This window comes from Megalobrama amblycephala, linkage group LG24 (genome assembly GCF_018812025.1).
Source record: "Megalobrama amblycephala isolate DHTTF-2021 linkage group LG24, ASM1881202v1, whole genome shotgun sequence".
Classification (NCBI taxonomy): Eukaryota; Metazoa; Chordata; class Actinopteri; order Cypriniformes; family Xenocyprididae; genus Megalobrama; species Megalobrama amblycephala.
Genome location: NC_063067.1, coordinates 19,902,379 through 19,930,373, shown reverse-complemented (window position 1 = coordinate 19,930,373; position 27,995 = coordinate 19,902,379). Strand labels below are relative to the sequence as shown.

The 27,995-nt window shown below is 36.8% G+C and overlaps 1 protein-coding gene across 2 annotated transcripts; it reads left to right on the top strand.

The window, feature by feature from the left end:
• Positions 1–182: 182 nt before the first annotated feature.
• On the top strand, positions 183–27,995 carry pkig (protein kinase (cAMP-dependent, catalytic) inhibitor gamma). Of its 2 annotated transcripts, none has more exons than XM_048177421.1 (3): positions 183–585; positions 26,092–26,270; positions 27,201–27,995. In XM_048177421.1, the coding sequence occupies exons 2-3, from the start codon at positions 26,120–26,122 to the stop codon at positions 27,281–27,283; spliced, it is 234 nt and encodes a 77-aa protein (XP_048033378.1). In that variant the 5' UTR covers positions 183–585; positions 26,092–26,119; the 3' UTR covers positions 27,284–27,995. The 2 variants fall into 2 exon arrangements, with proteins under 2 accessions (XP_048033378.1, XP_048033379.1); XM_048177422.1 differs by lacking the exon at positions 183–585 and adding an exon at positions 8,843–9,045.

Sequence of the window (27,995 nt, the reverse complement as noted above, 5' to 3'; positions counted from 1 at the left end):
ATACTATTCAGTAATACTATAAAAACATAATTACAGTTAAAAACACCCTACTATAATATCTTCTAAACAATGTATAGCTTTCAGAAGTCATTAGCTTAATTTGTTTATTTGGTGGTGGCTAAGTTTGGTATTTTGGCGGAAACAGTGGTTACCATGGCAATTTTATAAGGGTATTCAGCACGCGTAACGTTAGTCACCTGCTTCCAGCTTGGAAACTTGCTCCTTTTCATAAATCTCTCCAAAACAAACATTTTCAAAATGCAAATTATTCAAAGTCACTGTTCAGCGCACAATTTTACCATGCAAGCAGAAGTGCTGTTATTGGTAAGAGAGCAGACGGAGTGTGATTGGCTGTGGGATCACTCCATTTTGGAAACAGCTGTTTAAAGCCCCATACTATCCCTCCTCATTGTTTTCAATAGACTGTCAGAGGAGCGTTGGATTTGACTTGGAATCTCGGAACAGATCAATAGAAATCCACAGAATCTGTGTGTGGAATGTGGGAATAGCGTTTTGAAATGAAGGGGAATCCCGACAAAGAGTGAATGGCGTAGTAACAAGTGGAATAAAGTGAAGCGGATCAAGGTTAGTGGTTGTTACAGCAATGATGTTTGATTGCAGCCGACATAGTTTCGATAGTGAAACCACAAGCGTTTCAAATGTGACAAAACTCATCGACGCGTTACTTTCTTGATGGATTATGCTAACATATACATTAAGATTGTGGCTCAATTGGAGTTTTGTTGTCATTTGTAACACCTCATTGTATAGACTTCCAAGTATGGAGGAGTAGTGATGCAAGGTCTTAATTTGCTTAATTCTAACATTTATAATTCTACAAAATATTTAAAAGAAATTGAAATGCTCCCTCATCCAAATATATAGCTAGCTGATATTGGTCTGGGATGTTTTTCTTTACTTGGCCATTGTTTACTAGTAGCGTTTTCCAAGTGTTCTCTTGCTCTCATAGGCAAAAATATTCAGAGACCTTAAAGGCACAGTTCCCCCTAAAATTAAAATTTATCAAGTTGTACCATCTCTTGAATGACTTTATTCTGTGGACAACGAAAGAAGATGTTTGACAGTATGTAAAGGGTTGATAACCTCACTCTTTCAGTGACTCTTTTTCCACACAATGAAAGGCAGTCTGCCTGACAACATGAAGATTAGTGAACGATGACAGAATTTATATTTTTAACCATCCCTTTATGCAAAACCAGTAGCATTTTTTGGGCAAAAGCCTTTATATACTATGATATTTGCAAGAGGAGGAAGTGTCAGAGACAGCTCTCACATGCATAGATATTTTAAAGGTTAGTTTATCCAGAAAATGAAATTCTGTTATCAATAAATCATGCTCATGTTGTTCCATCTCAATAAGACTTTTGTTCATCTTTGGAACACAAATAAGGCTATTTTTATTATTCTCTCATATTTTTTTTTTTTTTAATCTGTCCAACACACAAGTCCAACCAACCAAAATTATTGTGTGCGTCAAGCAAGTGCGTTTGAGCTTCCTTTTACCATATTTGATGTGTATATTTATGTGTTGATCCCTGTTTACATGAGAATAAAACCCTAAATTAACTCTATATATATTATATATATTTCATTATATAAAGCGATCATGCCTTTTCAGAAGACTTGGTTAAAACCGCTTGATTCACATGGATTTCGTTTACAATGCTTATTTGTACTTTTTGAAGCATACCAATTGTGGTTGTGTGAAAAAGTAATGAGAGAACATTAAAAATATCTTTATTTGTTCAAAGATGAACAAAAGTCTTGTGGGTTTGAAATGAGTAAGTGATGACACAATGCTCATTTTTGGGTGAGCTATCCCTTTAAGAGCACTTTGCATGAGTTCAGCAGTAATGAAGTAACAACAAAAAGATCATCCATGCCACTTTCAGTGGTTCAATCATATATTGACATTTTTATTGTGATGGAGTGCTCTGGCGGCACACTTGTGAAGACGTGCCAAAGGCATTACACAAAACACTTTTAGTGTATGTATGTGCATGTGGATGACCTGTTTACTTTGATCTGTGTATTTAATATGCAGTTTTTAGCTCTTTCCCCTTTGAGGAATCAGTTGATTAGGTCACCACATTCATAAGATCCTTTGCCAGAACAGGAGGAGGGACACTTGAGCTCCAATACATCATGGACTTGATTCACTGAGGCGTTTTGATGAGTCGCACATCAACAATGAACAATCCAAAGCGAAACGATCTAGAACAATCAGTTCATTGTCGTCAGCCTTTTAATTTTTCATAGTCATGTGAGCTGTGTAAATGTATCCGGACTATTCGTCTGAAACTAATTATGTAGAGTGAATGTTAATATTTGATGCTGCAATGGACGTTAGGCTGTATTAAACAGATTGATTGGTGCTGTAATGAACTTTATGATAAGTGACTTAAACTGTCAGTTTGTACAACCAAGAATTCGCTGGTGTCTTTTGCTCTCTTGAGCTTGGTTGTCCTACTTTCTATCTATGGCCCAACAACTTCACTAGCAACTGCTTTTTTCAGACCTCTGAGTCAAAAGATGTTATTCGAGCAAGTCATCATCCACTTGGCTTCTTCAGCTAGAATAGGTTGATTAAATGGCAGGTAGTGGTACTCAAAGATGTGTTGTGACTGTTATCGTTTATCATTGTGATGTAGCAGAAGCATTATCCTCTGCTGGCAGCACTGGGCTCGGTAAGTGCTCTCGGGCTATTTGCTTTAAGTGAAAAGTTCATTTGCATGACCAAGGTCAGGGTATGGCAAGATTTTTGCATCAGTACTTGAGAGCCATTATCATGCCAGGGCTTTTGTGGTTGTTTTTGTTTCAATTTGTTTTCCTCTCTATATTTTATAAAGGTTTTTCTAGTTGGCCTAGCAAATAGGCTACTTAACGGTCTCGCTTTTTGTTGATGCATGAATTTAATAAACTACTCTGCTCAAAGCAGAGGCTATTTGTGGGGTCTCCCACTGAGTAGGTTTGAATTGAAGCTGATGTAAACTTTTACTTGTAAGCTTGACAAAATCACATTTGTTACCCTAAAATAATTTGTTGTGCACAAGTGCTTTGATTGAATTGCAGTACTACAATGTCTTGAGGGCCTCATCAACAAGGCTGTTGATATTATAATATTATTGCTGGGAAGCAATTCTCCACTCAATTATAGCCTACTGAGAGCTATACAGATTAGTATTATTATTGCACATGAAACTTATAGAATCAACACAATGAATTTATACAACATAATATATACATATTCCAGAAAATGACAATGAATCAGGGTTGACATCTTCTCATGTTTTTATTTATTTTTTATTTTTTTATTTTACTGTCCATCCTCAGTTCTCTTGCTACATTTTTCACATGAAATTATTTTTCATTTGAGGTCGACAGAGGTGTTATTTGAGTATTATTTATGTATTAAAGGTTTTATTAATATTTTGAATTGGCTTTAATTTGAATATTTTCAGGTTTTCTTTTTTATTTTAGTCAAATTTTTTGTAATTTTGTAATGTGCTTTTGTCATTTTTTTTTTTAAAGGGTTAATTCACCCAAAAATGAAAGTTATGTAATTTATTACTCCCCCTCGTGTCCACACCTGTAAGACCTCTGTTCATCTTCAGAACACAAATTGAGATATTTTTGATAAAATTCGATGGCTCAGTGAGGCCTGCATCACCAGCAATAACACCCCCTTTTTCAAAGCCCAGAAAGCTGCTAAAAACATATTTAAAACCGTTCATGTGACTACAGTGGTTCAAGCTTAATATTACAAAGTGACGAGAATACTTTTTGTGTGCCAAAAATAAAAAATAGCGACTTTATTTAACAATATCTAGTGATGGTCATTTTCAAAACACTACTTCATGAAGCTTCAAAGCTTTATGAATCATTTGTTTCGAATCAGTGGTTCAGAGCATGTATCAAACTGCCAAAGTCACGTGAACTATTGAAGTGTCAAAACTCTCATGATGTAACAAAGCCTTGTTTACTGAAATCATGTGATTTTGGTGCTCCAAACCACTGATTCGAAACAAATGATTCATAAAACTTTGAAGCTTCATGGAGCAGTGTTTTGAAATCGCCCATCACTGGATATTGTGGAATAAAGTCGCTATTTTGTTATTTTTGGCGCACAAAGTATTCTCGACTTTATAATATTAAGGTTGAACCACTGTAGTCACATGAACTGATTTAAATATGTTTTTAGTAGCTTTCTGGGCATTGAAAAAGGGAGTGTTATTGCTGGCGATGCAGGCCTTACTGAGCCATCGGATTTTATCAAAAATATCTTAATTTGTGTTTTGAAGATGAACAAAGGTCTTACAGGTTTGGAACGACATGAGGGTGAGTAATTAATGACAATTTTCATTTTTGGGTGAACTAACCCTTAAGGGATGAGTCATGAGTATAATCGGTTAAAAAAATCGATTGCAATTTACCGGTGTCGATTTAACAGGCAAAATACTCGAAGTGGCGCATTCCAAGGATGAGAATCCATGAACCGCATTATCAGACCATTTTATAAGGCTGCACGATATATTTAAACCATTTAAAAATCATAATATAGTATAATGCTATTGTAAAATCATGAAGTCTGTGATTCAGTTGAAAAAGTATATGCGCTGTGGGTTCCGGAGTGTAGCCGACACTTTAATTATTTACATGCGTGCAGGTTTCATGTTTCTTCTAACATCTCAGAGCACCTCTGTTCACAGTAAATGAATCTCTGCATGTGCTGTTTGTTTGGGTTTCCAATAACATGCATTTGGGAATGCATATAAAGTCTGATGCACTTTGTTTCATATCCAAGTGTTGCAATGTTATCACTTACATGTGTGAAGCGTGTCTCAGCAGCTCCGTTAACAAATCTCTGCATGCTGTGAGTTTGGGTTGCTTATAATGTTCATCTGGATGCCTCATGCCCCATTTCACCAGATTTGTAATGTAAATCACTTATAGACCTACGTCAGCACAGGAAAATAAATCATATCTTTCTAAATATGTGAATTGTTGTTCATCGCGGTTTCAAAATACAAGTTTAAACCCTCGCTGTAGCATTTTTATCATAAAAAAGTGTCCATATATTAAAGATTAAGGGAACATTTGAATTAAAGGGATAGTTCACCCAAAAATTAAAATGTTGTCATCATTTACTCACCATCGCGTTGTTCCAAACCTGTATGAGTTTCTTTCTTCTGTTGAACACAAAAGAAGATATTTTAAAGAATGTTGGTAACCAGACAGTTTTTCTGTGGCCATTGATTTCTATAGTATTTTTTTTTTTTCCTACTATGGAAGTCAGTGGCTACCATCAACTGTTTGATTACCAACATTCTTAAAATATCTTCTTTTGTGTTCAACAAGTTGAATACGGAAGGCTGTCTGGTGAAAGCTAGATATTTTACTTAATAAATCTGGATATCTTTCTTAAACAAAGTTTCTACACAAAGTACTTTCTTATCGCTTCGCTTCAGAAGGCCTTTATTAACCCCCCCGGAGCCGTGTGGAGTACGTTTATGATGGACGGTAGGGCTGCACGATTAATCGCATGCTATTCTCACGCGCATTTCGTCAGTAAAGCCGGTTCCCTGATTACCGCTAAATCGCCATCACCTGTTTTTAAACGGAGCGCCTTTTAATAGACGGAGCCGTAGTTCACGGACAAGCCACGCAATATCGCGTTCATTATCGCAGGCGATTCATCTGCGATATGAACGCGATATTGCGTGGCTTTTCAGTGACCTACGGCTCTGTCTATTAAATGCCGCTTCATTTGAAAGCAGGTGATGGCGATTTAGCGGTAATCAGGGAACCGGCTTTACTGACGAAATGCGCGTGAGAATAGCATGCGATTAATCGTGCAGCCCTAATGGACGGATGCACTTTTTTTGAGCTTCAAACTCATAGTAGCCCCCGTTCACTGCCATTTATAAAGCTTGGACACGTCCGGATATTTATCAGTATAACTCAGAGGTGGTCATCAGAAAGAAGAAAGTCATATACACCTAGGATGGCTTGAGGGAGAGTAAATCTTGGGGTAATTTTAATTTTAAAGTGAACTAATCCTTTAAACAAGGATTTGATCATGCTGTAAAGTGTAACAACAACTATCACCAGGCTGTTGGTGACCTCTGCAGGCATTTGTTATAGCTAATACATATTGTACATAAGTTGATTGTTTAAATTATGTATGTTACATTTATTTTAACAGTGTTGTTCAATAAAACTATATGATTTACTTGCTTTATTTGAACCAATTATTATTGCCGCATTGTTATATATGCATTTGTCATTTTAAAGGCTATTGTTCACTTGGGTCTATTTTTATTACAACAATTTTTTTTTTTAAATCTGATTACTCAATTAATTGTCAAAATAATCGACTGATTATTTGATTACCAAAATAATCGCTAGTGACAGCCCTAATTTTTTTTATTACTAAATAGGTTTCATTTATTTTATTTCAGTTTTAATTTTTATTTATATACTATAATTTTAGTGCTTTATTTTAGTTATTTGCCAAAGTAACATTTCTAATCTGTTGATTTAAACTTTTCTGATATTTCAGCTTTACTTGAATGAACAAAACTGTTGTTTTTTTTTTTTTTTTTTTTTTTTTTTTTAAGATTTAGTTTTAGATAACAATAACATTGGTCTATATTCTAGGCAATCATTTGTTCTGAAAAAGACACTTGTCACAGATGCCTCACAGCTGTTCCCTGAATACATGTGATCAGCATACACTGAATAAATTAAATTACATATGTGTTCTTTTCTCACTGTTTTATCGTTGAAATCCTGGAGCTGCTTTCACTGGCCATTTACTGTGCAGATTAGTAAAAATAAATTGAAATAATTTAATCATTAATTGTTATTCATGTCCTTGACAGCAGCACACGAGCACACTGAATTGCAAAATGTAGTTCAAGAGACTCTTATACTGATTTTGCCCATCTGTGTATTAATTTCTTGTAATGTTTGTATAAAAGAATCTGTCTCTACATTTATTTGGACATGCACATTCTGTGCACAGCCTGTAAATGATTATGATCAGTATTGCTCTAATAATAATAATTAGGGTTGTCAAGTGTACAAGTACTATCGGTGCAAAAAAGTTTGACTGCACCAGCAAATTCTGCAGTACCGAGTACCGGATATATTTGGTAGGGCTGGGAAAATAAATCGACGCATCACAAATCGAGAAATGATGCTGGATTGATTCTGAGATTTTCCAAATGCATCGCAATTCTGTCTCGAATCAATATTGAGCTTAGTTTTTAACAGCAGATGGCACTGCATGCTTTAGAAACAGCCATACTCTGCTTGCTTCCAATTTCTTAGACACACCACTTGAACCTTCTATAAAATCATTCATAAAGTTAGAAAAGGTTGAAGTGAGCTACAAGTGTGTTTGCAGACAAAAGCTGTTTACTTGTGTCATAAAACTACACTGAGGTGAAAGTACATTCTCAGACTCAGTTGAACGTTGATCGTGCAGTTAAAAACTAGCCTAGAGCGCCATCTGCTGTTAAAAACTAAGCTTAGAATCCCAGAATCGATCAACGAATCAAGAAGCATTGATTTATTGTCGCAGCCCTAATATTCGTTTCGCTGATAGACACTGCTTTCAAACACTTTTGTTTGAGTTTCTTTGAGCCTTCTCTGTGCGTCAAAGGTTTCTATTTACAGCTTTTTTTTTGTTCTTTTTGTTTTAGAAGTTTTGAGCCTTGTAGCCAATCACAATCATATCTGAGTGCGTAAATGCAATAGCCTATCAGAGGTGCTAAACAATACCTTAGTCAGAATATGCTTAAGGTTACTGAAAACGCACAAGGTGTTGTTTTGTTCAATTCTTTCATTAGGACCAACAAAGTGTGTAAACATGATGTAAATAAGTGATTCATTGTACAATTAATACATTTTTTATTATTATTATTATTATTATTATTATTATTATATTCACTGAGATTCAGTTTATATTAATTCAGTGAGCTTGCGCTTTAGTTGATTGCCAGCCTTAGTGATTATAAAGGGAGGCTCTTCTCTTGCTTTCTGTTTATTACCCATTCACAATCTGAATACAAGTTTGTTTTTCATGCTGCTAAATACACTGCAAAGTTTCTAGATTGACAACCATATGTGCGATTGAATCAGAAACTGTGATTATTGTCATTGAAAACCAATGGATGAGACAAAATGGGACTTTTTTTTTATTTAAAAGTATTAATAAAAGTATTTAAATCGACAGTTTTTGCCTAGGCACTGAGAACCGTGAAATTTTACTGGTAATTTTATTGGTACCAACTACTGAAATTCTGGTCATGTGACAATAATAATAATAATAATAATAATAATAATAATAATAATAATAATAATAATAATAATAATAATAATAATAATAATAACAAGATAATTGTATGTATTTAATTATTTATGTATTTGTTAAGTATGGGAATTTGCATTTAACTTGGCTCAAAAACTACCATGGTGGTTCTGGCTGGAATATCGGCTCAATCAGGTTATGGTAATCGGGTTAATGTGTTAACACGCTTACATCATTGAAATATGATCGAATTATGAAATGTATCTGAATTTTCATGTGCATGTAAACATGGTCAGCGTGCCTTTCATGCACTTATGTGGGCTAAGGATGGCCAAAGCTGTTGGTCAGATTCATTCAAGCTGTCATTCAAAATTTGAAAGCTTCTCTCAGGATATGTTTGGATTGTCTTCCTCTCTTCACAACTCTGAGCAAATCAAATCACTTTACGCCCACATCCTCCCTGATCTGTGGGAGAGAGGCGTGCTGCAGCTGTGTGGGATCCGTTCGCTGCGGAGAGAGAGAGAGAGACGGGAAGGAGAAAGAAAGAGGCAGACCGAAAGAGAGAGAATGAGAGGAGGCTCCCTTATAAACCCTAGGATCAGAGGACGCCGCTTTCTGTTTCTTGTGTGGATTAAAATTAAACTGCCTTTATTCAGGTCCTCGGAGAGCTTTGTAGCACCATGTCATTAGCGTTCAGAGTGCGTTTGGTAAGTAATTGAAGCTGTGTGCTGTGACTTAAGTTTCGATAATGGTTGTTAGCTTGAAGTATTGATAATTGGAAGTGAGAAGGGGTTAAAGATGTGGCAGCAAAAAGAGGAAACGTACAGTGACAGGTGGTCTTTAAGACTTCACAGCTGTTCAGCTTCGTTTGCTTGTCCAGGACATTTCTTTTTAATTGCTGTCTGGGTTTAGTGGCTGTGGGCACCGGGTGGAAGATCTCGCTTGCATGTCATAAAAGTATCATAGAATAATATGCAGTTCTGCCAGAGATGTTTTAACAAAAGGATGTTTAGTATTTCTTGTGCATACTTGTTTGAGTTTATCTAATATATTATATATATAATATATTATTATTATTATTATTATTATTTGGTGGGCCTGCAAATACAGTTTTGCAATTTACCGATACTTGGTTTAAAGGCCATTTTCTGGGTCTGTTTATGTTGTTTTTCGGGCTGCCAGTGAGGACAAAATCTCCATAAACCCTGAGGTTGACCATTCAGCGAACACCTCTGTCAGTGACATTCAAGAGCTGTTAAGTTATGTGTAGTTGTTCTCATTCAAAAACTGTGCTGAGTTCTATAGATGCATATTAAAGGAACAGTTCACCCAAAAATGAAAATTCTGTTATCATTTACTCACCCTCATGTTGTTCCAAACCTGAATGATCTTCTTTCCTGTGTGAAACCCAAAAAGAAGATATTTTGAAGAAGAAAAGTCAATGGGGTGCAGAACAACAGTGAGAATTTTCATTTTTAGGTCAACCTTCCTTTTAAGCTTAATAAATATGTCTATATTCTGTTAATGTCTGTCTGCACACCAGATGCTCATCAGTGGTACTGTTACTGGTTCTGTGTATCCTCCACTCTCTCTCGCTCTGTCTCACAGTCAGACCTCTGGTGCTGGAGAAGGACATAAACGACAAGGACAGACGTAGCACCTGCTTCCTGTTAAGGTCATGTGTTGTTTAATGCAAGAGCAGAACTGGATGTGTGTAATGAGGTCCTGTCAAAGAGACAATATCCTGCCCTTTGGAGGGATAGTTCAGCCAAAAATCTGTCATTATTTATTTGCCCCCATGTCATTCCACACCAGAATATGTTTTTTTTCCCCAAATATATGTATATATTATGTATGTTGTAGAACATTCTCAGATGTTTTCACTACAATAACAATTCATACTGATAGTATTAAGAACCCCTGCTGCAGCTGTCATGACGTCAAACTCGCGTTATATGACACTTGAGATGTTTGACTTCAAACTGTTTTTTTTTTTTTTTTTTTTTTTTTTTTTCAGTCTGTTCCTTAAATTAGGCTATTTTGCTTCAATAGACATAATATAATATATAGAATAGTCTATAGAATATGGACTTTTTTTTTTTGTTGACAAGTTTGGCAAGCCCCTGATCAGTAAATGTAAGCAACCTATGTGAAAATTCTTTTTGTCTTAATTATTATGAGAATGTTATTGTAAAAAATAGTCATATGGGTTTGAAACAACATGTGGGTGACAGAACATTATTTTTGTGTGAACTGTTCTTTTCCTAATCAACTTTCTTATTGCGAAATATGACAATTGTTGTTTCTTTACATTTGAGGATCATTGACGTTTGTCTCTATGCTACTGTTTGCGCAGTTTGTAATAGCAGGGTGCAGATGATGGTGAGCATATTTCTGTGTGTGGCATTTGGTTTGGATAGGTACTGTAATTTGTGTGCAAACCATTCATTTTCCAAGCAGCGTGATTATTTTCGGAAGGCGTATGACCTTTTGACTGTTTGTAGGCAGAGTTTTCGTGTGCATAAGTGTTGTAAACCTCTAATCATTAAATGTTCTGGGACCATTTCACAGTCATTACTCTTACAGATTTTTTGCCTCAAGTTTTCACTTGTCCATAACATTAGTGTGCTATATGGCAAACCTTCTGAAGACATACAATAGCATTGTTTGAGACTGAATCTAAGTCATTGAATATCTTCAACTCCATTGTAGTACTTAGTAAATTTTATTCATGCAATTTGAATATTCATGAATATTCAAATTTGGTACATCACAATTGGTCAAGAGATGCATGAAAACCAATGATGTTTAGCTTCATTGACTTCAAACAGTAAATCACTTAAATTTCAGTATTTTCATTGCACAAAGCTATTGAATTGGTTGAAAAGACTTTAAATATAGCACATGGCTCAACTGTATGATGCTTTTTTTCTCCATTATTTTTTTTTTTTGGAGCTGGACATTCCCTAGTCACTGTACAAAAGTTCTCCTTTTTGTGTTCCATGGAAGAAGAAGATTAAAATGACATGAACATGAGTAAATAATGAAAGAATTCTTGGGAGAACTTTAAGTTTTTAATCCTTCTCCAACATTCCCAGTCAAATAAACTCCCACTGTTTTCATCTGAACGGCACCACCTGTTCATGACTCGGCAAAGTTTCCTCCCTTCAGTCACTGTTGTCATAGTCTGTGATTCATGGGGAAATCCTAAACTCTTTGTGCACACTCCCTCTCTCTCTTTCTCTCGCCTCCATGCTGCGAATTTAATTGGGGAAAGAGCCACATAAAAACAATAAGTGGTAATTATGCCTCCAAACAAACAGCAGATTGATTCAAATGTCTGATACTGTTTGGCTCCAGACAGAGATTTGAACTTTCTCACTTAGCAAACCATTTTTTTTTTTCCTGCTCATTTTCTGGCTGGGTGATTGACTGTGACGGCTGGCTGCAAACAGCATCATGTGCTTGTGCATATCACCAGTACAAAACGTATGCCATCTTTCATTGACTCGCATGAGTTTTACTTCCTTTTAAAGCGGTGTAAAAAGGAAACCCTTTAGCAGACTGGAAAAATGATTGCTTAATAGAGACCTTTTCCTTTCTGCCCTCAGAACTTTTCAAAGTGAAATTCTTCTGTGCTTTCATTATGGAAAATAACATCTTTTTAACCTTCTGCATTGTCAGATAAGTTTAGGTTACTTTTTATTCATGCTTATTAATAGACATTTATTGTATGTGAAGTAGGTAAGAATTTTTACCCTTTATCTTTATGAAGTCTGCGTCAGCTGTCGTGGTTGGTGTGTTTCTTTCAAATAATGAGGCAAATGCGTTCAGGCGTCCACCTGTGCTAGGCAAATAATGTTGTAACCATGTTGGATGTGGGTGCTTTGGAATTATTAAAGAAGCGTTTATGTCTTTGTGTGTCAGCTCTAAAGTTCAGCGGTCTCAAACTGCTGTAACATTTGACTCGGTCTCCCTGCAGTATCCTCATTATTATTTAATATTTGCTCTGATATCAAAAGGGCTGATAGGCCACACAGGGAAATGAAGCCCATCAACTCCTGCATTAGTAAAGAGGCGGTGGTTCCACACCTTCATCTCCCCGAGCCTTTTTAAATGCTAACACTTTGTTTCATGAAATAACACCAAATACGCGCTCTGTCAAAGGGCCCTGTGAGCTATAAGCCTCCCGACATCAGTGCGAGAAAATGGCTTTAATCTCGGTTCGGCTATCGCTTCCAAATCTTCAGTTAATTGCTGCTTAGTGGCTTCGAAAATCTCAAATCTCTCGGTTGTAAAGTAGCAGCCCTTCGCTCAGCGCCCAGGGAGCTGAAAGGGTCTTGATGACATGAGAAAAACTTCCTCTTTTGCCTGACCGCAAACATTCTGCATTAGCTTTGCAATTCTTGTCTTGATCCTCTGTAAAATCCTCATGGTTGGCGTGGCAGCGGTTCCGAGGCATTAGAGGAAGACGAATGAGAGTGAGTCACGTGTGGGTGACACCACAGTCTCATCCACAAGTAGCGTGACTGCGGGCCTGGCAGCCTCTCTTCTTGCTCTTTCCACAGTGTTCATGCCACCTCCATGACCAATATGCCCATTACACATTGAAGAGCTGTCTTGTTTTACTTACAATCTGTCAGTATTTGGCATTAAAGAGGCACTTTGGAATTTGGACATTTGATATAGGCAAACAGAATTTAAAGAAGACCCATATATCTCTTAAATATTTTATATGGGTTCTTGCCATGATGTATTTTTTTTCTCTCTTCAGGCCCCTTCACACCAAGAATGATAATTATAAAGATAACTAACGATAACTATATTTGTTTTGCGTCTACACCAATGAACGATAATTGTCTGTTTACTCTAAGCTCATGTGCGGTGGTTTCAAAGTGTACATACAACATGTTTTTGCTGTTCTTGTTGAATTTACACAGCTTTAACCAGCAGATGTCCTCGGCATGCTATGTTAGAGTGAGTTAGCTAGTGTAATCGATCTAATCTAACAGTGAATTTAAGTGACAATATAGTGGAATAAAATCAAAGCCTAGTCTCTTTCACTGCAACTTAAAAGGAAGAAAGATGTGTTGTCGACGTGTTTGCTAGCCTGGCATGATGATCTCATCGTTAATACTTCTCACCATTTATTCCGAGGGTATGACCAATTGTTTTTCATATATCCATTTTTTTTTTAAAGTATACTTGAAAATGGGGTTTGACTTGTCAAACAGTGGTGGCTTTTTCTGAACCTCGGCGATTAAATTCTTCACAATATCGTCTGCCATTTTAAATGCGCAAGACCTTGGATTATGATTGGCTGTCAGTGTTTTATCATTCAGCAGCTGGAAAAAAATAATTCTGAAAGTGATCCCAACTATATCGTTTCTCTATATCTTTATCGTTATAGCTGTGGTGTAAACGGCGCTATTCTTTTATATTAAGAATGATTTTAGAACTATATCTTTATCGTTATCTTTATAGTTATCGTTCTTGGTGTGAACTGGCCTTTACATTTTTGATTTTGCTAGACAGTTTTGTTTACAGTTTACAATTTATTTACAGTCCTAGAAATTTGTCAAAAACATTAATGTGGGTATAAATGAAGTCTATATATTTGGTCATTATCTCATTGGGTCTATACAAAAAAATGAGCAACTCACAAAATCCATTTCAAAATGACCAGTCTCTTGTGGATCCTTGAAAATGTTTCTAATCAAGACCCCAACAGGAAGTAAATTAGACATTTTGAAGGTTTGTGGGTTGGGAAAGGAGAGTTTACCTCCTACTGTTATTCAGATTTATGTCATTTAATGTAGAACTAATTTAATGTTCATGCTTAGTTCAGTCCTGTGGTGTGATGCCACCACATAATAGATATTTTCAACATTATTAAGCATAAAATAAGTTAATTGTTTACGTATTTGTATGGATTCTTTCATTTAGGGCTGGGCGATATATCGCATGCGATTGTCACGTGCTTGTCAGTGATCTACGGCTCTGTCTATTAAATGGCGCTCCATTTGAAAGCAGGTGATGGCGATTTAGCGGTAATCAGGGAACCGGCTTTACTGACGAAATGCGCGTGACAATCGCATGTGATATATCACCCAGCCCCATTTCATATGGGATTCAAACTGTTATGACTGTGAGTTAAAATAACTTGTCTTGTGGTGATGTGCTAAACTGAAACTTTACATGCCATTTTTCTAATTGTATTACAATTATAGTGTCATTTTCATGAGTTCGTATTAATAGAGAGATTGAGTCTGAATATTTGTCAGACAGTGTTTTTATATTCTATATTTTTAAGCTAAATTGCTATGCTATTTTACTTTTTCTTTTTGCTGTTTGTTTGCTTGATGACTTCCGTCATTCATGATGACCACTATTTTGCTTTAGTGTTGTTTGACGCTTTAAAAGTAATTAACTTTTTTTTTTGGAAAATGTGATCATATATCACCTCCTCACATTTTAGGTGTATTGGTTGTGTAATACACCAGCAAAGTTTCGCTTGCGGTGGTATCATAACCTTTTCCTGGAGATGCTGAACATGTGCTGGGAAATGTTACAGTATGCTGATAAGAGCCTGTGAAAGTGAAGCTGAAGTGCTTGGGGACCGTAAAGTTGGCATTTAAAAAGTCATGATAGCAAAAAATACTTGGCCGGTGGAAGAAGGTGACCATTCCTGGTCCTGAGTAATATCACCGGCATGGAAATTCAGGCAATGGCCCTTTTGATGTTTCTTGAGGAAAAATGGATGTGGACACGCAAAGCAAGGCCCTTCAAAAGGAGGAAGGATACGTAGGACGACAGCAAATGAACTTTGAATTGTGAGATCCCCCCTCCCCCCATTGAAACCAATGCCAAACAGAAAAACAATGCCAGCACAATGGTGGCTAAAGGGTGTTTTTTTCCCCTTCTTGACTGAGCAGTCACTTACATCATGTGAACACAAAGTGTGTGTTCGTTCATTTGAGCTGTGGCTCATCTAAGTAAATAGGGGAGTGCTGGAGCTGGTGCACTTATCTCAAGAGCAGCTAAATGTGCTTGCATCTTTAGACAGGCTGGAGTCTATTCAACTTGATTAGATGCAGCTCCGCAGTGTCCAGAAACTCTTTCCTGATAAACACAGAATATGGGACATTTTTCAAGCTCACTTTATTCCTTGGAAGCTATTCTATAAACTTTGTTCTCTTGCCCAAAACTGGAACATAGTATCAGCAGACTCCTTCATCTTAAATTCCTTTTTAAAAGGGCTGAAATTCTTGCAGTCAGCAGAGTGTGCATGTCTGTCTAATGAAAATAAGAAGGGAAGGTTGTGTCATTTCTGTGTATAAGCTTGGCTTGTCTCATTTGTGTATTTCTACTTGAGCATTTTTTTCCCCCATAATAACCCACAGTACACAAACAAATGCTAGCAGCGACGTTTCAGTCTGGTTGGCATATTTCGGTCACAGATTGAGTGCCGGTCTTGTGGTGGTATGTGATTTAAACACTAAACAGGGTGCCAAAAATGGCTTTTGAGGTGTATTACTGTAACCCTCATTTTGTTTGTTTGTTTGATCACCGGTTCGTTCAGTTGTACAATTAGTCGTTAAATTGTTTGTTAATTTATTTGTGCTTTCGTTTGTTTGTTTGTCCGTTCAGTATACTATTACACTCTGCCATAGTTATTTTAATTTATTGGTTATTTATTAGTTTGTTCAATCAGTTGTTTATTAATTTGTTTATTTGTGCTTTCATTTGTTCATTTAGTAGTTAATTTATTCACACATTAGTTTGTTTGTTCATTCATTTATTCATTCAGGGGTTCATTTATTCATTTATTAGTTTGTTTGTTCGATCATTGGTATGTTCAGTTGTTTAATATTGTTTTTCATGTTTTTTTTCATTTTAATTTGTTTACTTTATTTCATTGATTTCATTCATTTGTTAATTTATTAATTTAATTTGTTTGTTTTCTTGTTCAATTGTTCGTTCTTTTGTTCATCCAAAATCAAAATTTGGGGGTCAACACTCTTAATCAAAATGAACATTTATTACATTATTGGTTCATTTGTTTGTTCATCCATAATTCAAAAGCTCACATTGAAAATTCGGTAACACTTTATTTTACAGTGCCGTAGTTACACGTTACTACATGTACTTACTATTAGCCTGGGTGCCAGCCCGAACCCCGCCCACAACATTTTTTGGACGGGAAGTTCAGTCTGGACTCGATCCATTGTGGAGTAATTATGCTCGGCTCCCAGAAGGCCGAGCCAATCAAATTGCCAGGGCGGGCTTTAATCGATGATGGACAGGCTATCTGCGGTTACGTAACCACCCACGTCATCAAAGAGCGCTTGGGTTGAATTGGTTTTCACCAACGATGACTGCAGCTGGAGAAGTAAGATGTTTAGATTCCGCTATCACGTCTGTAATAAAAGAAATCGACAGCGCATTAATTTTAAAAGACGAACAAAGAACCGCAATCAAGGCATTTGTCGATGGGAAAGATGTGTTTGCCGTCCTTCCAACGGGATTCGGCAAAAGTTTAAGTACAAGTTCAACATGCGTCACTTACTGCGTTGCTCTGATTGGTTGTAGGTCTATCCAATTGAGTGCAGAGTTTTTTTTTGTTTTTGTTTTTTACTGGTTTGGTTAAGACACGCCCCATAATTCCAGTGCAATGGAGCAGTATCAGACTCACGTTCTGCCTAGAATATGAGTATGACGAAGTCAGGCTAACTTACTATAGCAATAACAGTAAATTATCAACCCTAAACCAAACCCTAACCCTAACTGTAACTCTATAGTAAGTATATGTAGTTAATTAATAATACGCAGTACTTATTGAGTAATTACAATGTAACTACGGCACTGTAAAATAAAGCAACCGAAAATTCACATTTTACCTTAAAATTATAAACTAAACAAAAATAACTTTAATTTGTGCTTATTCTAAAGGGCTGGCAAATTGTTGGCAGATTCAGCTCCTTTATTCCCTTAGGAAATGGCTACTGTTTGTTAGGGTATACTGATACCATCACCATGTTTTTATTACGCTCAGAGGCACAGAGTGTCCCATGTAGAATTGTAGCAGTAGACTCGTGTCCTCCACTGGGCACTCAGGCCTTTGTTGATAATATCAGTAAGAGCTCTTGTTACACTCTGTTCAGAAGATCACCCATTCAGCAGCAAGGATGGAGGACTATAAATGAAACCTATTTGCTTTACAGGTGTGCTGATTCACACTGCATTCATGGCTGCAATAATAGGCTCCCACAGCTGTACTGTACCGTTATATGATTAGGGCATCACAGTGCCACAGAGAACAAAGAAACTTTTTCATCCGTTATTGACCGTGCTCATGTTACAGCAGGTTTAATGAGATTAGTTTGCAGTAGCTGAAAATTGGCGGCCTTTCAGTCCAGAAGTGGTCCGGGTAAAGATCAAGTGTCTTGAGTGAACTACAGTGAAGGCTGCATTTACATTACACGTTTCAAGTGACCCAATTCCGAATTTTTTTTTTTTTCCCTTTAATGTGGCACAGATCAGATATGACCCACGGACGTGTAAGTAGGGAAAAAAAAGCACATGGATTCTGATATTCTCTGATCGGTTTCTGGCCTCAGTCATATGTGGAAATAAATCTGATATGAATTGAATATGTGCAATTTGACAGATTGGATACTCCCCTGTCAATGTGAGTTGTACGTCATTGGAAAAAGCGATGTAGCGAATGATGTCAACTCAAGTGGACACCAACCACAGCGATTACAGCTGTGGTACCCAGGCTGCAACAAGGGCTCTCTTTTTTTCCCCCCTCCGCCTTAAGAGACCAATGTTTGCTGATCTTTTAAAGATGTGGAAAGAAACTTGTATTATCATTTCATCTTTGTCCATTGCAAATTGCGCCATTTTTACTTCCTTTTTGGCCTAAGCTTTTCTGGGTCAGTATGTCTACCTTGGGTTGTTTCGCCAAGTGTATAGTCTAAATCCAGATATCGGATATGGCACACTTTTAAGAGAAGATGTAAGCTGGTCGTCGTCAAAAAAAAAAAAAAAAGAAAAAACGTATAGCACAGAAATTTAAATATAATATAAAGGCAACAAATCAGAATTGGGCATCAAGACCTGCAGTGTAAATGCGGCCTAAGTCGCTTGCATTTATGGTTCATCTCCTGCTTTTGAGGACTATAGGTCTCTTGTCTCAAGAGTCCCATCTTCCTTATCCAGTTCCGGCCTGTAGGGAAGAGGCTCTTTATTGACTGAACAGTTTGCTGAGAGTAACTGCATGCACTTTCGAGCCAGGGACTGATGGAAGCAAGCAGTTATGAGCGAAAAGTAATTAAACCATCCATGTAATTGCTTAGGCATATATTGACACACCCTGTGACCAGTTTGATGGACTAGAGAGCACCGGAGATTCACTCAATATGTATTCCTGTTTGTTTCTACATTCGAAAGCCACATAAATATTGGAGATGAGCATATTTGTCCATAAAATGTATTAGCTTGTGGTCCGGTGTAATGATATTAACCTCAGATTCATTTTTATTTCCCTTTGAGTGTGTATTCCTAAATCTCTGTCTGACTCTGAACACTTTGCTTTTCATGGAAGTGTCGTTTCCTCCCGAGGTTAGTGAATTATGCTATTTGTGGTCTAGAATGTCTTTCCATCACAGCCTTAATGTTGATAATTAAGACCGATAGTTTTACCGAAGGGCCATATATGGTGTTTTCTAGGAACCTGGTGGTGTGACGCAGGCTTCATTATGACATAATTTCTGAAAGACCAGTGAACTTTAGAGAAAAGCGTCCATATTTTCCCTGAAGTCTGCATTTGTTGCTCTTTCACGTATTATTTGATCCTTTTTCTCTCTCTCTGAACTTTTTAATTACATAGACCGCATTTTCTACTGTACCTTTTAAGACGTGTATATATAAATGATTTCTATTATGATTGGACTTGGATATCCTTTCACATACAGGAGTAGTAACTTGTGCATGGACCAAGTTGCTATGTTTTGAAATATCAATGGATCAGTGATCTCAGTGAAGATCTAGTTGGCAGACTGAGTGGCTGGATTTCATTCTCATGATGGGGCCTAATATCTCATGATTTGTCCAAATATGGAAATGAGCAATGAGTTTATGTACCCAGTGGGCTGTGCAGACTGTTTAGACAGTGGACATATCCAAACATCTAGTGAGAGTAAAAGCGGGGCTCCCTCTTTCACTGCTTTTCTGTTGTTGTCGTTTTATTTCATTTAAATAAAGGCTAAACCTGAATTTGTCATTTGTTTAGGCCTGCTGGCGACACAGAACTCATGTAAATGATAAACGTCAGCACTCAAGTTGGTGTTTTTATAAGGCTTTCGTTCTTAATCCCACGAGGACTGCAGGCTAAGGGTGAGCTGTGCTGTTTTCCATCTGGTATATGAGGCGTTTTGGTGATATTCAGGGATTTGTGCGCGCACACCTGCGTTGTTTGTCCTCTGATGCTACCTACAGCTGCTGTTGACTCCCATTTTCTCCCACTTCTTCCACTGACGTCATCTGCAAATAAAAGATTTAGTTCAGGAAGATGGGCACATGCAAGGGTGAATATATCAAATTACCTTAGTGAGAGCCATAGTGTAACTTTATTGTAATGAAATTTGGGAGAGTAAATGGAAAGTAACTGAACACTCTACATTTGAGCCAAGCAAAGCAACAGCACCCCCCCCCCCCATTGCCAAATAAACTCACTAAATATAGAAGCTCTCACTTTAGGATTCCTGGGCTTGAGCACTATGTATTGGGCACTTGATATCAGATAAGTTAAAATTGTAGATAAAACATCCAACATACTAACTACCATTCAAAAGTTCGGGGTTGTTTTTGAAAGAAGTCTCTTATATGCTTAAGGCTGCATTTATTTGATCAAAATTTTGGTAAAAACTGTATTCTTGTGATTTTATATTATTACAATTTTTAAATAAAAAATCACCTGGCACCTGGTTCTTCAAAAATAATTCTTAAATGCAGTAATGTTGTCAAAAGTACCGACCTCGATACTAAATCTTTGCTGAAATGTTAAAAATGTGACGCTTTAAGCGCTGTTGCACGGATTCGTAAACGCCTCTGATTGGCCATTGTGTTCATGTGCTCATCAGACATGTCTGTGATTGGCTACAGTGATCAAAGCTTAAAAACCATGTTGTAAATAGACATCAATGACGCTCTTCGAGCGCTTGGATAGATACACACGGGAGCATTTGAAACGCCTGTTTTCAAATGCTCCCGCTTTCAAAACACTTTCAAATTCAAACACTTCCGTGTGCTTTCATACGCTCCCGTGCATTGATCATTGTAGCCAATCACAGACATATCTGATGAGCGCCTGAACACAAAGGCCAATCAGAGGTATTTACGAATCCACTCATCAGTGCTCAAAGCGTCAAATTTTAAAACATTTCGGTACCGACTTGGTATCGCTGTCTGTACTTTTAACAACACTAATTGATCAAGTGTTTAAGAAATGTTTCTTATAATTATCGGTTTTGAAAACAGATGTTGCTTCATATTTTTATGGAAACTTTTTTTTTTTTTTTCACTTTTAAATGGTAGTATGTGTGTATTGCCATGTTTTTGGGTGATGGGCAAACCTTTTGCAATTCAGTTTGATGTTCCAGTAGCACAGTAACTTAAAGGTCCCGTTCTTCGTGATCCCATGTTTCAAACTTTAGTTAGTGTGTAATGTTGTTGTTAGAGTATAAATAAAATCTGTAAAATTTTAAAGCTCAAAGTTCAATGCCAAGCGAGATATTTTATTTAACAGAAGTCGCCTACATCGAATGGGCAGTTTGGACTACATCCCTCTACTTCTTTCTTTAATGACGTCACTAAAACAGTTTTTTTGACTAACCTCCGCCCACAGGAATACACAAGAGTTGCGTTTGTAGAGTGTGTTTGTCGCCATGTCGTCGAAACGCTATTTTCATCCCGCAGTCCAATCACCGGGACTGATTCCGGCTCAAATTGATCAGAATTGATCAATCAGAACTCGTTACATATTTTCTGAAGGAGGGACTTCATAGGACAAGGAAGTCATCAGCCCGTTTTTATGACAGTGGAAACAGCGGTATACAGATAAGTAAATTATGTGAAAAATACTGTTTTTTTTTTACACGCGAAACATGAACACATGTTATATTGCACACTATAAACACAATCAAAGCTTCAAAAAACCACGTAAAACGGGACCTTTAACAATATGTTGTCAGACATCAACTTGAAAGGTTAAAAGGTTAGTTCACCCAAAATTGAAATTTCTGTTATTAATTACTCACCATCATGTCATTTTTGATGAAATCCGTGAGGGTTTTTCCCCCCATAGAAAGCAACGTAATTACGCCAGAGCCAGCCAATAATGAGTCGGTGTTCTGACGTAGAACCTGAAAGCGCTACACTGTGTTTACTACATCGGTAGCATAGGAGACTGACAGGGCAGAGAAGAGATTGTTGAATAAAGTCGCTATTTTTGTTTTGTTTTTATTTTTGCTCACAAAAAGTATTCTCGTCGCTTTATAACATTTAAGGTTGAACCACTATAGTCACATTAGTCACTATTTTAACAAAGTTTTTACTACTTTTCTGAACCTTAAATGTGGTAATTACATTGCTTTCTATGGGGGATAAAAAAAAAAAAAAAACTGTTGGATTTCATCAAAAATATCTCATTTGTGTTCCGAAGATGAACAAAGGTCTTACGGGTTTGGAACGACATGAGGGTGAGTAATTAATGACAGAAATTTAAATTTTTGGGTGAACTAACCTTTTAAACTTTTTGTGAAAAGACATTATGTGCACTTTTCAATTGAGCACAGCTTGTGTTTTGTTGGGGAAGATTCTCTTTAAAAGTGTCATGCACTTTGTGTGACACTTTCTTGAATTTGTCTCTTCTCTGGGGAGTCCAGCTCTCTGCAGGCCACCGTTCCAAATTCTTCTTCAGCTGCTGTGACCCCAGCCTGACCTTTATTGACCTGGGTCACATCAATAAAAAATAACCTATCTGCCTTATTTACCTAGGACATGTGAGCGCTAGTAATTATAGAGGCTGTGGAAACAGGATGATATTTGGAGAACATGCCAGCAAAGTTTGCATGAAAGTGAAATTGGCTTACACTTCTCAAGGTCCTGGCCGAAAATGAGGTTGGCGTATCAGGTAACTGACATGTTGGTGCTGGCAGACGCTATGTGTAATGACTCAGCCTGCTAAAACACACAGTGGCCTGTGTTGAATGTGCACAGGCTGTGATATGATAGCAAACAGTTCAGGAAAACACAGATCCTGTTCATTGTGATGCTAAATTATGTAAACCATAGCCATGTGGAGCTTCCTTGAATATTGCTGAGTTCCTTTAGGGTAGTAGAGTTTATGCTAAATAATTCATGGCTACTTTTAAATGACCATCACTGGATGGCTTTTTGAAATTAGATAGTGTGGTTACGTCATCTAGCAGGGGCTGAATGAACTGACCCCCTTGATCCACAAAAGTGATGTGTCCAAAAGTTAACTTCTGTTGCAACACATTCTGACATGGACGTCCTTTGGTATTTGCAGAAATCTCTTTGTTCAACTCCCCACATTTGGGGATATAATCACTACTTTTCAAGTTAAAGTCCCTCCCACTTTTCAGATTGTTCGTACACCCCTGATTTGCTCAGCAGTACTGGAGCATTTTAGAATAATAGAAAGGAAGCGAGAACTATAAAAAGGAGGAAAAAAAGAGGAGGGTTGAAGGATGAAAAGAGAAATACAGGGATGAAGAGAGGTGATTCAAGGGAAGGAGAGATTCAGAAAGGATGGATGAGAAGTGAAGACCAGCACTATGATTTATACCCTGTAATTTTCTCTGCCTGTTGCTCCCTCACACCTCCCCCTCTGCTTCCAACACATAGCATCACATTTATTTGTATTTGTTGTCTTTCCCTCGCCCTCTCACATTCCTCTGGAATATCCCTTCTCCTATTTCCCATCTCTTCAGACAGACCAGCTGAACAGATCCAGAGTGGCATTTAGAGTCACAAGTTGCATAAAGTCAACAATAGTATTTGCAGCCCAATGTGACGCATCTTTGAGTGAAACAGGACATGCGATAAGATGAAAATGAAGGACGGAACTTGATTTTATCCATCATTGGATCTTGAAAAGTGGTCTCTAAATGGCAAGTGGTTGTTAATATCAGCTGAAAAAGAGGAAAGACGTTTGAGAGATGGAATGAACTGATGTGATTTGGTAAAAAAGAAATTTAATCAACTAATTTCTCAAAAGTGGCAGTAAGGATTTTATACTGAAAAAATCAAATAAATACTGTTCTTTTGAACTTTGTATTTTTACAAAAATATTAAGCATCACCATTTTTAGAACATTTTTTAATCCTCAGATAGCCCACATTTATGGCAAGGGATTGGACTACTGCTGATGAATAATGAATGATTTGTTTAATTTTTGTTTTGATGTTTTAAGTTTAGATGGCATTTTCTTTTCATGTTGCCTCCATATAATGCCTGTATATGGGTCAAAGACGTGACGGGTAATTTTTTTTGTCCTTAATAATAATGATAATAATAATAAAAAACAAATATATGACATCCAAAGTATGTAAGGTAGTACAACCAGACCTCTTTTATTGAATCCAAAAGGTTTTAATTATATTTTGCTACATATAAAGGAAGGTATTTTAAAGATTTTGAAGGTGCCATCGAATTGAAAATTGAATTTACCTCGGCAAAATTGAAATTACCTCAAACTCCATTGTTTCCTCCTTCTTATATAAATCTCATTTGTTTAAAAGACCTCCGAAAAACAGGCGAATCTCAACATAACACCGACTGTTACGTAACAGTCGGGGTGTACGCCCCTAATATTTGCATATGCCAGCCCATGTTCCCAACATGAAAAGACATGTTGCATGACGAACACTTTGTAAAGATCCATTTTGAGGGTTATATTAGCTGTGTAAACTTTGTTTATGCAATGATAGAGTGGAGAGCTCTGGGGGGGCGGAGAGCGCGAGCAATTAAAGGGGCCGCAGTCTGAATCGGCGCATTTCTAATTATGCCTCAAAATAGGCAGTTAAAAAAATGATTTAAAAAAATTCTATGGGGTATTTTGAGCTGAAACTTCAGACACATTCAGGGGACACCTTAGACTTATATTACATCTTGTAAAAAAAAAAAAAAAAAAAAAAACGTTCGATGGCACCTTTGAAGTGTCAAAAGGTCATTTGGTTTAACCGTCCAAAGGCCAATGCAGCAACATAATATTATATATCAGTATGTATATATAACAGTAGTATAACATAATAACAACATATATCAACATAGTGCAAAATGGTATTAAAATTATGTGTAGAAGTCATTGCTTTGTTATGAGAAGCAATGTCTTGTACTAAATATAAAATGTTTGATTGTCCTTTTGTTAGCTAGCTAGCTAGATATCAGCCTGTTAGCATTGTTTGAAAATATTGTCATTTGGTATAACCAAAAGTGTCATTCGGTAAAACCGAAATTTTGGTAAAACCGAATAACTTTTTGGTGACAAATTTTGTCCATATTGTAAAATATGACAAAAGCAGTTAAAATTGATTATAAAAACCACATAATCTCATTGTTAACACTTAATAAAACTTCAAAATTAATTATCTCCATTTGTTATTTTTTTACACTTTTAAAAACCTTATTCGTCAATGACCCATACATATGTAATGTTGCTAGTGTTGTAATGCTCATTGTTTATGTAACTGCTAAAATTCTGCTGTTCCATATGCGCCACCTACTGGCAATTTTTTAATCCATTATTTGATCCATATTTTTATGCAGCATATACACAGTGTTGTATACATGCCGCATGTATGTACACACACACTATATATAATATAATATAATATAATATAATATAATATAATATAATATAATATAATATATAAAATTTAATTTAACTTTGCTGTTGGTTTAAGACTTTTTACCACTGTGTTTTGACATTTGTAGAGCATAAACCTAGAGGTAGAACATAAACCTTTAATATTATGCTGTCAATTAAAGAAGTAAAGTGAGCGTGTTACTTTTGAAATGTTATCAGCAGCATTGGTTAAAAGTAAATGGGATCATTTTTTTTTTTTTTTCATTTTGACTTAGAAGAAACATGTTGAGTAGTGAGCGAGTAGCTAATGTGTTTTGGATGCATTCTCCGGGAGGATTCCTCTCTCAGCATAATGCCCACCCATGACCCTCCTTCTGAAAGCAGTTTGATGAGCTCCAAAAAGTGTCTAATCGATCGCTTTGGATTTTATCTCTTGTTTGCGTGCCAATAAGGCTCCATTTGCAAGCTTGCACTGATACTCACAAGAAACCCTGAGTGTAAACAAGCATGAAAAGAATGACGAATGCATCCAGGGTTGGATGAATGCTTTTAGCTCTCTTATATAATTAGGCCATGAAATGAGTTCAGCGGCTGAATCTATTAACTTTAGCGTTGAAATAAAGCCCCTGAAGTAATAATTACTCCAATTCATCAGACGGCGTGTTCTGTCATGGGCATTACTGAACTGAGAGATTCACGGCTTTTTCTCTGTCAGGATTTTCCTTTTCAGAGCTCATTAAATGGAGTTGTTCAAGAGTTTTTAGTCCAAATTTTGGTTGATTTTCTTTCTTTCGTCCTTTAGTTCTTTCTGCAGACAGTAAATGTTCGACCTTTTTGTCTGTCTTGTTTCTTTCAGGTGTAATGAGAGGGCAGTTTGTGAGCAGATGATGGACGTTGAGGCGTCATATTCAGAGTTCATAAACTGTGATCGTACCGGTCGCAGGAACGCAGTGCCAGACATTAAAGGAGAGGCAGCAGTGGTGGGGACCAGTGAACTAACCAAAGACATGGCTCAGATAGACCTGAAAGCTGCAGGTACTGTGATATTAAACTTTCAAAACTTTTTTTCTTTTATTTAAAATGTTCAGTTTAAATCTTAAGCCAATGTAACAGACAAATGATATAATCTGTCTTGCATTTATTTGCATGAAGAGTTGTCACTGGTCTCTTTCTTGGATCTAATTGATTATACATTTTTACACTGAAATGTGTGATTATGAAAACAAGAAAAATGTAAAAGTGAAAACTATAAAGTGGCTATGAAATCTAAACTTACCAAAACCTTTAACACTATGCACTAATATTTGCTTCAGTACTTTTTTTCCTTTTTTTTTTTTTTTTTTTTTTTTTTTTACACTCTGACAGTAATTCGTATTATTAATTCTGCACAACCAGTGCTGCTCATGTGATAAAAGAACTGATAATGTCTCTTGACTGCCAGTGGTCTATTAGGTCATATTTATCATGCAACACTGCATCCGTATGGCCCCTGTAACTACTGGCTTCGCGATAAAACTGTGATACATGAACACATTACAAGAGTCGTTCACAAAAGAGGATGTGAACCAAAGACTTTCACTAACCTTTCTTCCAAAAATTTCCTTAATTTATCCAGGACACGACTCTGTAAGGTCACAGTGTCCAGATTAAGCACAAATAGGCTTGGTGAGGTTCAATGGAGGCTGTCACCACTGACAAAGATTTATTATCTGCCTTCTCAACAATAAGCACTTCCTTGACCGTTTCCTATTCGTATGGGAACTTTTCAACTCTTTCCTACTGAAATAAGAGCCGCATCTGTCTCTATTTGACCTAGTTTCCTTAGTTCACATTCTTGGCACCATTTTATCTCTGAAATAACCTGAGACTTTCCCATGACCATGAGGACCCTGTCAAGACTGTGTAGCTGGGGATGTGCACATGTAATGTTGTGGCAATACGTTTTGTCGTATCTGTGTCTTGTAGAGGGAGATGCTTCTGGATCTCCAGCCCCTGATACAGAGGCCTCCGGGAGCCAGGACAATCAGGGGACGGAGGGACCGTCATAAGGATCGAGAATGACTCGGAGGAGAGAGGAAAGCTGAGGAGTTCTCTCCTTTTCTCATCAAAATTCTCCTCATCTTTGCTCATTGGGCAGCAGTGAAGAGTTCCTCTCATAGACTGCCATTAAGGTGGATGTCCACCCATTGCATGCTCTTGAGTGCCTAAGAGACAGATGGAGAAAACACTGCCTTTGCAAACACCACTAAATGGGACGAATCTGTCAAGGACTGTATTCATTCACAGCGCTGAGTGAGGGGAAGTTGTTTTTTCTTACAGAGGTTGAACAGAAGCACAGGCGTTTTGATATTTTTCCAACCTAAACTTAAACTAAACAGTTCAATCTCATGTTGAGCTACTGTATACTATAAAGTACCAAATATAGCCTTTTTGTTACAGCCTATGACATGGATGGCTCAATTTTATTTTACCTTTTTTTTTTTTTTTTTTTAAACAATGACCACTACAGTTGAAGGAGGTCTGATTATATTCTCAAATATTGCCTGAGGTCAGAAGAGATTTGTTTCTGTACTTCAATACATACTGTAACACAAATGTAACTTAATTAACAATATTTATGTAGTATCTAAGTTACTGCTTTCTGCTTCTGACACTGTTTTGTGGTTTTTGTCAAACTCTCAAGAAACACTTGTTGAAACACATTGCATTTATATAGTGACTATAAATGGAAGTACCTCAAAATAAACAGGAATGACGTTA